Below are 12,161 nucleotides of genomic sequence, written 5' to 3'. Positions count from 1 at the left end.
AAAACCCCAAGGTTTCCACTATTTTTCCTCTTTCTTATGTAGCTCAATTTTTAACATGCAGCTTACTTATAATCTAAAAATAATTTTAACATGATTGTCACAAAAATATTTTCAGAGATGAAATGTATAAAGGCACACATAGATTGTCAATGGTTACATCACATTTCTTTAGAAACAGAACCTTTTCTGCTCCTGTAAACATCTTTTTTCTCACACATTTCAAGTGAGGTTAGTGCTGACATAAAATTATTGCTATACTCACAGTCTGAGTGTTTCCACTGTGTATGAGGTACATTTTCTCCATCCATACAGACCCACCGCTCTTACTCACTTGAGAGTAAGAGTCAACAGAAGTCTGCAGGCCAAAACCATTCTATATTTTAATCAATACTGGAATGATAGCAAGTAACATTATAAAACATCAGAGATCAAAAATGTTTCTTGCGGGAGCCCAAGATTTTAACTTATTCTTCACTACATGAATATACTGCCCATTTAACTTCTTTAGGAAAAAAATTATTCTGGAGATGAATAATTCCTTTCTGAATACTTCATCTGAGACTATTCCTTCACATTAATCCTCTGATACTTTGTTGTTTTCATCCACTTGATTCAGCAGTCACCAAGAATCACCTTTCCTTTGGCGGTCTGTCATAACGATCTCCTATGCTTTTTGTTAGTTGTTTGATAAATATTTTGTAAATTTTTCCACAGTATGTATGCACTGTCTTTTGTAGTTCCAGTTCTAAAGACTTAAATAAGGAACGGATGTCCTCATCTTCAAAAGAACACTAGAGAAAGAAAATAAAAAGGCAAAGATACATATAAAAATTTAATTATTTTTCCAAATGATTTCTATCAGTTTAATATTAACAACCTCCATTTAATATCTCACAGAAATTATATGCTCAACAAGTATTTTCTTTCTTTTTTGAGACAGGATCTTCCTTTGCTGCCTGGGCTACAGTGCAGTGGTACCATCGTAGCTCACTGCAACCTCAAACTCCCGGGCTCCAGCAATCCTCCTGCCTCAGCCCCCCGAGTATAGGCACATGCCGCCACACCAAGCTAATTTTTTTTATTTTTTGTAGAGACGGGGTCTTCCTATGGTGCTCAGGCTGGTCTCAAACTCCTGACCTCAAGCAATCCTTCTGTCTTGGCCTCCCAAAGTGCTGGGATTACAGGCAGGAGCCATGGCGCCCAGCCAGTATTTTCAACAAATTAAACAGAACAATCATCTCACATTAGAGAAGGGAACAGTCATACTAAATCTCTTGTAGAATCACAGAAAGCATTTCAGAGAAGAGGTAATGGGGACAGGGCATTACAAGCCTGTGCAACATGTACAGGAGCAGAGAAGACCCAGACACTGGTGGAAGAAGATGACCAAAAACTCTGAAGGTATCTGGGAGAAACTAATCAAAGCTCGACTGGTTAAAAAAAAAAAAAAAGGCTTTACATGTGCCCCAACCTTCCAAAAATCACTCTGGTAATCATGTTGAGGCTGGACTAGAAAGAAATGAGACAGAGGCATGGAGTGGGAGGAGTGCAAGATGATAACAGTTCAGCATTTCCCAAAGAACCCTAACTGTACAAAAGGACCCCAAGGATAAGTAAATTTCAGAACTGTCAAATATTATGTACTCTTCATAGGGATTCACATTGGCACATGAAAAAGTCTAAAAAGTAAAACAGAAAATACATATGTTGAATGTTGTTTGCCCTGCTAGTTCCAAAATATATTTTTGACTAGAGTCCTTTTTTTTTTTTTTTACTATAAAATATATTAATATCCCAAGGAATATATTTCAGAAAAGACTACAGTGGTAGTTCAGTGGAAATAATCTGTAATTGCAGTATTTTTAACCAGGTAGATTTTGTGATTTTAGTATTTCCAAGTAGGTATATTTCCAAGGAGAAAGATGGATGGAGATTGAAAATAGAATGCTCTACATGAAAGTCTGAAGTCAATTAAAAACGCAAAATCACAAAGGAAATTCAGAACCTGAAATCTCCCAGGGCTGCAAATGACCTGGTTATCATTGAGGTTCACTAGCACACTAAGGGAGAGGAAATCAAAGCACTGCCCAGCCACAATTAATGAGTCAGTAGGAAGGCAGAGTCAACCTACAGAGAACAGGATGAACTTAGAGGCTTATTCATAACATGGATTTTATCACTGTAGAGATGCAAAGAGATTCTAAACCTTGGTATTTCTTGAGAAAGAAAACTGTTGAGCATTAACTGCCTTAAACCATCACTGGGAGTGATTTTTAAAAATCAATCACACATAGTGAAGATAAATATCTAAAATTGTTTTGAAGGCAAAAAAACGGGGAAAAGGGAAGTTTAGCTAGGAGCAATGTAATGAAAATATAATGAAAGTAAAAATAGCACACAGAGTGCTTCCTACATGCCAGGTGCCACTCTAAGTGCTATACATGTATTAATGCATTTAAGCCTCATGATAACTTTATAATACAGGTAATATTATGCCCATTTTACAATGAAGCAACTAAGGCAGCAAGAGAGGATTTCCCCCCAGTTACAAATCTGGTAAGTGGCTAAGCCAGGATTCTGCCCCAGCAGCTTAGCTCCAAAAGTCCAGGCACCTCACTACCACAAAGCACTGCTTATCCAGACATCAAGCAAACGAAACTGTTCTAAGTCAGTTTCAAAAATCCTGTTGAAGGATGAAGCTCAATGAATGGTGGAAAACTGGGAAAAGTGCTTACTATATAACAGATATGCCTAGGTTTGTTTTGGGGTTAAAAGTGGCAGCCAGGTTAAAGAAGGTACATCTCTTCAAGTGATGCTGTCAAAAAAACATACTTGAACAACTGGTTGAGAGATGGATAACAGGAAGACCAAACTATGATTTCTTTTTTTGTTTTACTCTACGATGACAATAAAATGAAAACATTGTAAAGGCATTTAAGAATTAGAGGAAGACTGCTGATTCCCAGGACTATGCAGTTCTTGAGATCTAGTTCATTCATTTTCATGTGATTTAAATCCCAGTGTTTGTGGTTAAAAAAATTTTTTGTTCTTCACTGGGGGAAAAAAGCCCTTTAAAAAATATTTTCCGGGCCGGGCGCGGTGGCTCACGCCTGTAATCCTAGCACTCTGGGAGGCCGAGGTGGGCGGATTGTTCTGAGCTCAGGAGTTCGAGACCAGCCTGAGCAAGAGCGAGACCCCGTCTCTACCAAAAAATGGAAAGAAATTAATTGGACAGCTAAAAATATAGGTAGAAAAAATTAGCCGGACATGGTGGCACGTGCCTGTAATCCCAGCTACTCAGGAGGCTGAGGCAGGAGGATTGCTTGAGCCCAGGAGTTTGAGGTTGCTGTGAGCTAGGCTGACGCCACGGCACTCGCCCCAGGCAAGAGAGTGAGACTCTGTCTCAAAAAAAAAAAAAATATTTTCCGAAATAAAAAGTGTCTCATGAGTTAGCTCTTTTAGCCTACCATATGACACAAACAATTTGACCTTTAAGGAAGAAGATGATAAATTACCAAAATTTCCTCACATATATATATATATACATATATAACTGTATTCTGCCATTCACACAATCTGCAGTGCCCACAGAGCTGTGCAGGGTATAACCTACATTTTGGAATCCCTTTCCCAAAGCCCACATGTGCCCTCATCTGACTTCAGATCTCTTTCCACACTGTATACTGTGCCTCACTTGTCCTCACCTGTCCTTCTCTGCCAGGTACTCATCATCCTTACAGCTCATTCAAACATCAGCTCCTCTAAGAAGCACCTCTTACAAGTTAATCATTCCCTCTTTTCAATGGCACAGTACCCAGTACACAAATTTTTAGGAAGGTTATGCTCTATATACAAGACTGCCAGTTGAAAGGCAGGAAATATATGAGACTATGATGACTATAATTAGGAAATACAAGGCATTTTCAGAGAACAGAACATGTTTGAAAAGTATGGCGGAATGGTCGTTCAATCAACACATCCTGAGTGTCAACTATATATAAGGTGGTACTGCAGAAAGGAAAACTTCAGGACTCCTTTGCGGAGATATTAATAGTTTTGCAAATATAAACAGGGTATGAAGTATATCAAAGTTAACACAGAAACACCAAGAAATATAACTCAGAATGAAATACATAAAGCTGAAAATACCTTATAGAGCCATAAAATGTTTTGTTCCCATTTTGGATTTGCAATTTTTAAACTTAATATTTGTATTCATTCAATAACTAATATTTAACAAATATGTATGGACTATAAAAATGGATTTGCTGGTAGACATAACCATGCATTTACATTTTAAAGATGGTTCACATCCTTTATAATTCATATTGCTCACTACATTCCATGGCTATGACTAAGCTCCTGTCTGAAAGTTGCATAAATACCCTTATCCGAATACAATTCTTTAAAAAAAATTATACTTCTCCCTGAATTATACATAAGGGAAGATAAAAACACTAACCAAGAGCACCATAAAAGACTGATTAACTTCATTAAGTTGAAAAATGGATATATATAAGCTGTAGTTAACACAGACCCAAAAACAAACACAAAAAAATCATTAATTTGGTATTTGAAATCCTTTTAAAATTGGTTTTCAAAAAATCAAGTGTAATTAATCAACTTAAAACTATTACTCAGATTTTTAAAGGTATCTATTTATAAGCCAAAAATAAGACCAAATAAAATTAAGGAGATTTAATTCTCTAATAACAGATTTTTTTAAATGCTCAAAGGAAACAAAGGAATCACATTTTTATAAGAATGCATTTCATTTCTATCCTACAAAGTCTCAGAACCCCAAAAGTACTTTTCTTCGTTTTTATCACCTTCTGACAACCCATAATAAAACATTATTAAAATACAATATTAATTTCTGAGGGCACACAAGGCCTGCTACATTAAAATGAACATCAACACTAAATTTTATAATTCTTCAGTGAGTACAGTCATATCCTGATAAACTATTTAGAAACCTTATCTGTCAAGTTTATAGGACAAGGAACTTAGCAGATGACACACAAAATCATAGCCTACAATGCTGTTGGCACTTCACCACCAAGTGTGAGAAACACTGATGTCCAGGAGAAAACTTCAATTCCTTATCATGGCACATCATTACCTTAGTAAGCCACACCATCTCCAAATCCATCTGCATCCCAGTCCCTGCCAACCTTCATCCACCACTCCAGTCAAAATGAATAGCCCAATGCCTGACCTCTCCATGGATCTTTTCACAGCCTCTGAACCATTTTCTCCAGCAGTTCTCGGCCCTGACTGCCCCACGCATCTAGCAAACTCTTACTCATTCTTTAGGGCCCACTTTAAATACCTCCTCTTCAATGAGGCCTTCCAAAGCAACACTGATACACGCTTTCACTATTTTAGTACAGTCTGTGTTATGATGGATCATAGTTAAGTGTTTTTACTCTCATTGTAATCAATGAGGCTATACTAAGCCAGAAGTTTTCAGTCACTAGCAAATAGTGAGGATCTAGCAAACAGGGGTCCATCAGCTCTTCTTACCCCCACACTTAAATCAAACTAGCACTCCCATTATTTATTTGTTTTGCTTTCACCCACTAAGCTTAAGCATAGTGTAGCAGAATGGATGGCACATCTACGTGAGAGCTGAGTGGTCATGTACTTCTTCCTTGGTAGCAGTGAATTAGCTGACATGGATAGTGATACAGCTCATTAAGTAACAGCATAAATTCAAACCTACCTTGGATTTGCCCCAAGTCTTGGTCCCTAACATATTCACAGAGATCTGGTTCATAGACCCATCTAGAGGTATATGAAGTATAATCATCTCCTCCAGCAATCTACCTTAATTATATAAAAGGGGTCTATAAGAACAAGAAGAAAAGAGAGAACAGATATCTGGGATGGGGGAGGGGAGGAGCAGTATAATTTTTTTTCCAAACTCATAAAGCAAATGCTTAAAAGAGAAAATTCCATTTATAAAAGCAATAAAAAAGATACAATACTTAAGTATAAACTTAAGATATGTTCAAAACCTGTAAGAAGAAAACTATAAAATACTCCTATAAGACAAACAGAAAGATTTGTCTTTACATTTGTGCTGAGACACCCTAACCAAGATCAAATTAAAATGTCAGCAGTCTCTAAGTTAATATACAAAGCTAATATGCTCCCAGTAAAATACCAACAAGTTTTTTATGAAGTTAAACAAGTTGCTGCTTTTGGAAAAATATGTAAAAGCTAGGAAAACACTGAACAAGACAAGCTACGAGGTGGGAACAGCCCTACCAGATATTAAAACATAGCAAGAGGCCTTAATAATTATAATAGTGTGGTATTAGCACACAAATAGATAGACCAATGGAACAAAACAGAAAATCCAGAACATTACAAATGGAATTTTGGTATATGATAAAGTCCATATCTTAAGTCTTTGGGTTAAACACAGACTTTAAATAAATGGTGTTGAGACAACAGGATAACCATTTGGAAAAGAATCAAATAATATCCATTCCTTATCTAATACAAAAGAGTAAATTCCAAATAAAGCAAAGGGTCTCAATGTAATAAGTAAAACAGCATGTGGGTGAATTCCCCTATGACCAGTTCTATAACCTGAGCATAGATAGGAAAAGGCTTCCTAATTATGACTTAAAAAAAAAAAAAGGGTTAATAAACTTGATTATGAAAATTTTTAAAACAAACTCTAAATGGCATAAACTGCCATAAACAAAGTCAAATAGAAAGAAAATATTCACAATATATGTCACAGATAAAAGACTAATATCCTTAATATACAAACAATTTTTAATAATTAAGAGGAGGAGGGGGAGAAGGAAGACCAAAACTTCCTCATGGTTATGTCTGCACAACTCTGCCAACATGCTAAAAACTACTGAATTATATACTTTAAATGGGTGAACTTCATCGCATATATATTATGTCTTGATAAAGTTATTTTTTTAAAAATCTATTCATAGGTGAAAGACTCAAAAGAAAACTCACCCTCCAAAAAAATATAAAAATGGTTCTTAAATATATAAAAAGATGTTCAACTTCACTCATAACAAGAGAAATGCAAATTAAAACTCCACTAATATTCCATTTCTAACCCATTAGAATGATAAAATTTTAAAAGCTTGATAATACACTGTGTTGATGAAGATGTGGGGAACAAGCTGTCTCATAAACTGTTGGCAGGAATGCAAACAATCCCTATGGAGGGGAAACAGGCAGTAACTTCAATCCAATAATCCCACTTCCAAGAATTTACTCTGAAGATCCACCTCCCAACAATACAAACATACATACAGCAAGGCCATGCAGTGTTGCATTAATTATAATTCAAACTATTGGAAACTACCAAAATGTTCAAACACAGATATTAGCTGGATAAACTCTGGTACATACATAAAAAATGGAGCACCATATAGCTTTAAAAAAAAAAAAAAATGAGAAAGATATCCAAATGCATGGATTTCCAGAATATTTTAAGTGAAAAAAGCAAACAAAAAATGCATACATACAGTGTGCTAATTTTTCTGGAAGAAAAGGAAAATTATAAAACATACATCTGCTCATCTTACAAAAAGAAAAGAAGGAAGGACAAACCAGAAAACAATGAAATTAGTAATGTATGGGTGTGGGGGATTGGAGTGAAAGGGAAAAAAGGGAAGAAGTAATAACCTCTGAGTAAATCCTTATATAGTTTTGACTCTTTGAAGTATATTAATATTCCACATATTAAACAAATAAATTATATCAACAAGGAGAGCAAAAAAAAAAAAAAAAAACCTAAAAAAAAAAAAAAAAAAAACCTAAAACTGAAGGCATATTGAAATAAATGTACCCAAATGTATTTCAAATAAATAAATAACCACACTGAGAAGGAGGGAAAAAAGAACAAATCCAAGTAACTTCTGAACACAGTATTGAGTACACACCCTCTTCTGGGGCCAAGGGGGAGGAGGAAGGACTGGGAACAAATCCTGAACTCTTTTTAGTAGGTTTTGGGTGGGCGAGGGGAGGTAATGGTATGAATGGAGCATTTCTGAAATTGTTTTACATGTATTATAGGATTAAGCAAATGAGGAAATGTATTGACATCAGGAGTTAGAATTCTAACTGTAGAAAAAGAAGATAAAATGTAGAGTAGGAGAAGGCAAGGAAGAGCCTTGGGGGAACAGGCTGCAATTGGAGACATCAAGTATAAACACATGATTTCGTGTGTTTACACACACACTTATACTTCCTAGCTGTGTCACTCAAAAGGCTTAGAAGCAAAGAGACTCCTGTAGCAAAAAACATTCCTAACATCCAGAGCCTACTAAAGGGAACCAGAGCTCCTTTGACAGATGACTAATTTCAGGGCTAGGGCAGGGAAACTGTAAGATAAACTTGGAATATTTTGTTAGGCCAGAAAATAAGGAAGTACTCAAAAAAATGATAAGGACAGTCAAAAGGGCACAAGAAGTAAACAAAGGGGCTCCCAGTGGCCAAATCTAGAACAACCACAGCATCAACATAATTAGAGGGGAATAATGGGCCTAGCACAGTGGCTCACGCCTGTAATCCTAGCACCATGGGAGGCTGAGGCACAGAGGACTGCTTGAGGCCAGGAGTTTGAGAGCAGCCTGAACAAGAGTAAGACCCCGGGTCTCTACAAAAAAAAAATTTTAAAAATTAGCTGGGTGTGGTGGCACACGCCTATAGTCCCAGCTACTCTGGAGGCTGAGGCAGGAGGATCGCTTGAGCCCAGGAGTTTGAAGTTGCAGTGAGCCATGACTATGCCACTGCGTTCTAGCCTGTGTGACAGAGCGAGACTTAGTCTGGAAAGGTGGGGAGGAAGAAGAGAATAATGTATTATAATGTATTATATATGTATGGTAAGTCACTGGGGGAAAAAGTTCAACAAACAGTTTATACTGATTATACACAGATCAATGAATGGGCAAAAGAGAGGGCTCTTCCTTACAGCAGAATGCTGAGTGCCAAATAATGTGTGTGGAAGGAATGCTAGAGTTGGACAATCATCAATTTGTAAATACCATAGTAAAGACGGTTTGAGCAAGAACCAACAATGGATGCTAAATCTAGTGGGGAAATTTTGTTGAGAAGCAGAGTATTTCCATGATTTTAAAGATTCTTTTTATAGACTGCTTATAAGAGGAAAAATAACTACACCAAGGAAAAGCTGGACATTTTGACTAAGTGATCAAAATCAACATCAGCCATGGGGGCAGAGAGACAATGGTGACTGTGACAGCCCAAGAAGGACATACCACCACTTATACAGTATTCTGACCAGGTGTGTATATCCTAAACCTAATCAAAAGGAAATATCAGACAAGCCAACATGAAGAATATTCTAATAAAAGAAGGGATATGGGGGTCTACTGTCCAAAAATGCCAATGTCATAAAAGACAGACTGAGAAATTACATCAAAGGAGAGTAAAGACACATGGAAGATAGACTGAAGTATAGTATCAGCGTTAAATTTTCTAAGCTTGATATCTGTACTGTAGTTAATAAGAGAATCCCCTTACTCTTAGTAAAAAACACCAAAGTTTTTAGAGTTACAAAAGCTTGATACATGCAACTTATACTTAACCGGTTCAGAAAAAAAACAATGTATATAGAAAGAACCAACGACAAAGCAAATAGTGCAAAATGTCAATAACTGATGTATTAACATCAGTTAATGTATTAAACAACTGGACCTATTGTACCAGATGTATGGTACTGAGTAAAGGATGTATGGAAATTCTTTGTACTACTCTTGCGAACTCAAGATAAGCTTGAAAGTATTTTCAAATAAAAAGTTTTTTTAAAAAAAAGCAAATCTTACATTTCTCAGTGCTTCATAAACAGCTCTAAACGCTGGTTGCTTATCATCATGATAAACACCTCTGTTCCCATGAAGAATAAAGATTCCTTCTTCTTCTGCTTCTTGGCAATTGCTTCCATATATACAATGATCCGGTCGATAATTCCATTGACACGGAAAAACAAAAAGGCTATCTACATGAAGAAAGACCAAACGATAAAGCAAACATACCTAATTCTGTAAATTTACCATTCTGTAGAAATTTTAGTTTAAAAATACAGCTCTTCAGATAAGATTTAAAACAGTAAAAAATGTTTGGCATTTATCTCTCTCCCAGTGAAATCAACATTCAAGAAAAGTTTTACTCTGTGTTAGACATAGTGATAACCATAATATAAGCCAAAATCAAATAAATTCATTTCTTCCTTTTAAACTAATTATCTGTGATTATTTTTACAATAATGCAAATAAAAAAAATTTACATAATTACCTGGATTATGAAAAAATATGATATTTAATAGATCTTGATCTCCCCATGTGATGTTTAGTTTGTATTTTTTAAGCAATGGCATAAGTATATCTCCCCATCGTAGTCGTACAGTTGTCATATCATTCTGTTGATAAAAACATGAAAAAGATCCTCAGACTTCCAGGTTTAAAATGGCAGCATGACAGTTCCTCATTGTTCCCTTAGCAACCATTACAGAGCCATGATGAGAAATACAAACTCCTTCTGTTACAAAACCAAGTGACAGTTATAACCCTAAATTAAATGTGAGGAGGGCTGTCCAGTAGAAGACAGGAAGATAACAAAGAAGGGATCTGAAGCTACATGAAGCAGTGATAAAACTAATAAAAGTTCGGGAAAGAAAGTGAAAGTGGCAACACATTAATTGTAATTGTCTTCATCTTAAAATGCAGATAGTTTTAGTACTTATGTTATCTATGTCTGTGTCTATGTCGGAGTTGTTGAGGATTAAAACTATTAATATATACATAAAAAGTGCTTGGAATAGTACCTGGCACATGATAAATACTCAGTGTTAGCTATTATTATTTTACCATGCTCACCATTATTCTCAGACTGATTTGCTTATCTTTTATAATTGGCAGTTCAAAGAGATCATTTGAAATTGATAAATCAAGTAAAAAAATACACACACAAACACAATTAAACAGTAAAAAACAATATGCTTGACAAAAACCAGGTTGTAGAGGGAAATAGGGGAAGATGAACAAAGTAGTAGAAATTTACCAATTTTGTGTCTATTTGTATTATAGCACACAATTCTCATGGAGAATTGGCCTTTTTATGATGGATTTTCCTATTTAAAAACCTGGCAGACCATTCTATTTAATTGTTCTTTTGTCTTATTAGCATTTTAAGGATTTCTTCATATATATTTTACCCACTTTCTATCAAGTTTGCTCCTAGGTATATTACCTCTTTTGTTACTATTTTAATTGGGGGGGGGTGTCTTCCATTTTAGGATTCACTCGACCCATTCTAAAGACTGTAGTAAGCTTTGCTATCAGAGTTACAACCCTGCTAGGAAAAGTAGTATCCTATTCTTGGGTATAAATTAACTGGGAAGTTTGCATATCAACATTGTTTTCAGTCGGGAGCCATACTATGCTACTTAAGAAAGAACCCCCAGGGTCAGCCAGCACAAAGCTTTGTCTCTCCTTAGAAAACTAGTGATTTCTGTATTTTAATTTTCAACCCAGCCAAATTAACCATACATTCTTAATGTTTATAATAGTTTTAATAGGTTCTTTTGGGTTTTCAGGTATATAGACATGTCAATTGCAAATGATAATTTTATGTCTTATCTAATGTTTATGCTTGTTGTTTCTTTTGTTTCTAATATGGGCTTGTTATTCCTCCATGCTGAAAACCACTAATAAAATATTACTTAATAGTAAGGTATATAGTAATAGATGTATATAATAATAGATATCCTCACCTTCATTTTAACTAGAAAGCTTCTACTGTCTCCCCATTAAGCAAAATGCTGGCTTTTGAACTGAGAAAAACATGTTATATTAATAATCCATCAATTTATATTTCATGTTTTTAAAAAATAAATAATAGATATTGAATTTCATCAGTTACCTTTTCAGTCTATATGGAGATGCTCTTGCTTGTTAAAAACACAAAGTTAAATACCTAAGGAAACAACTGAGTTGAAAGAAAGCTATGAATCATGAGAATCTGGGGTGAGAAGGGGTGGAGTTGAACGCAAAGCCTTTTTTTTTTTTTTTTTTTTGAGACAGAGTCTCACTCTTTTTGCCTGGGCTAGAGTGAGTGCCGTGGCGTCAGCCTAGCTCACAGCAACCTCAAACTCC

General features: G+C 35.6%; 1 protein-coding gene across 2 annotated transcripts in view; it reads right to left on the bottom strand.

Annotated features, from left to right (window-relative positions):
* Nucleotides 1-12,161, bottom strand: part of GXYLT1 (glucoside xylosyltransferase 1) — a 46,934-nt gene continuing 34,773 nt past the window's right edge. Inside the window, exons 5-7 of one of the 2 annotated variants that reach the window (XM_012638435.1) lie at nt 10,303-10,426; nt 9,834-10,006; nt 1-791 (exon numbers count right to left, since the gene is read on the bottom strand). In XM_012638435.1, the coding sequence (XP_012493889.1) occupies nt 630-791; nt 9,834-10,006; nt 10,303-10,426 (459 nt within the window). In that variant the 3' untranslated portion in view covers nt 1-629. The remainder of the gene's footprint in view (nt 792-9,833; nt 10,007-10,302; nt 10,427-12,161) is intronic. The other variant, XM_012638434.1, reaches the window with a different exon arrangement.

This window comes from Propithecus coquereli, unplaced genomic scaffold (genome assembly GCF_000956105.1).
Source record: "Propithecus coquereli isolate 6110/MARCELLA unplaced genomic scaffold, Pcoq_1.0 Scaffold13, whole genome shotgun sequence".
In the NCBI taxonomy this organism is placed as follows: Eukaryota; Metazoa; Chordata; class Mammalia; order Primates; family Indriidae; genus Propithecus; species Propithecus coquereli.
Note: the sequence above shows the minus strand (reverse complement) of the source record. Positions and strands in the feature narration are given on the sequence as shown.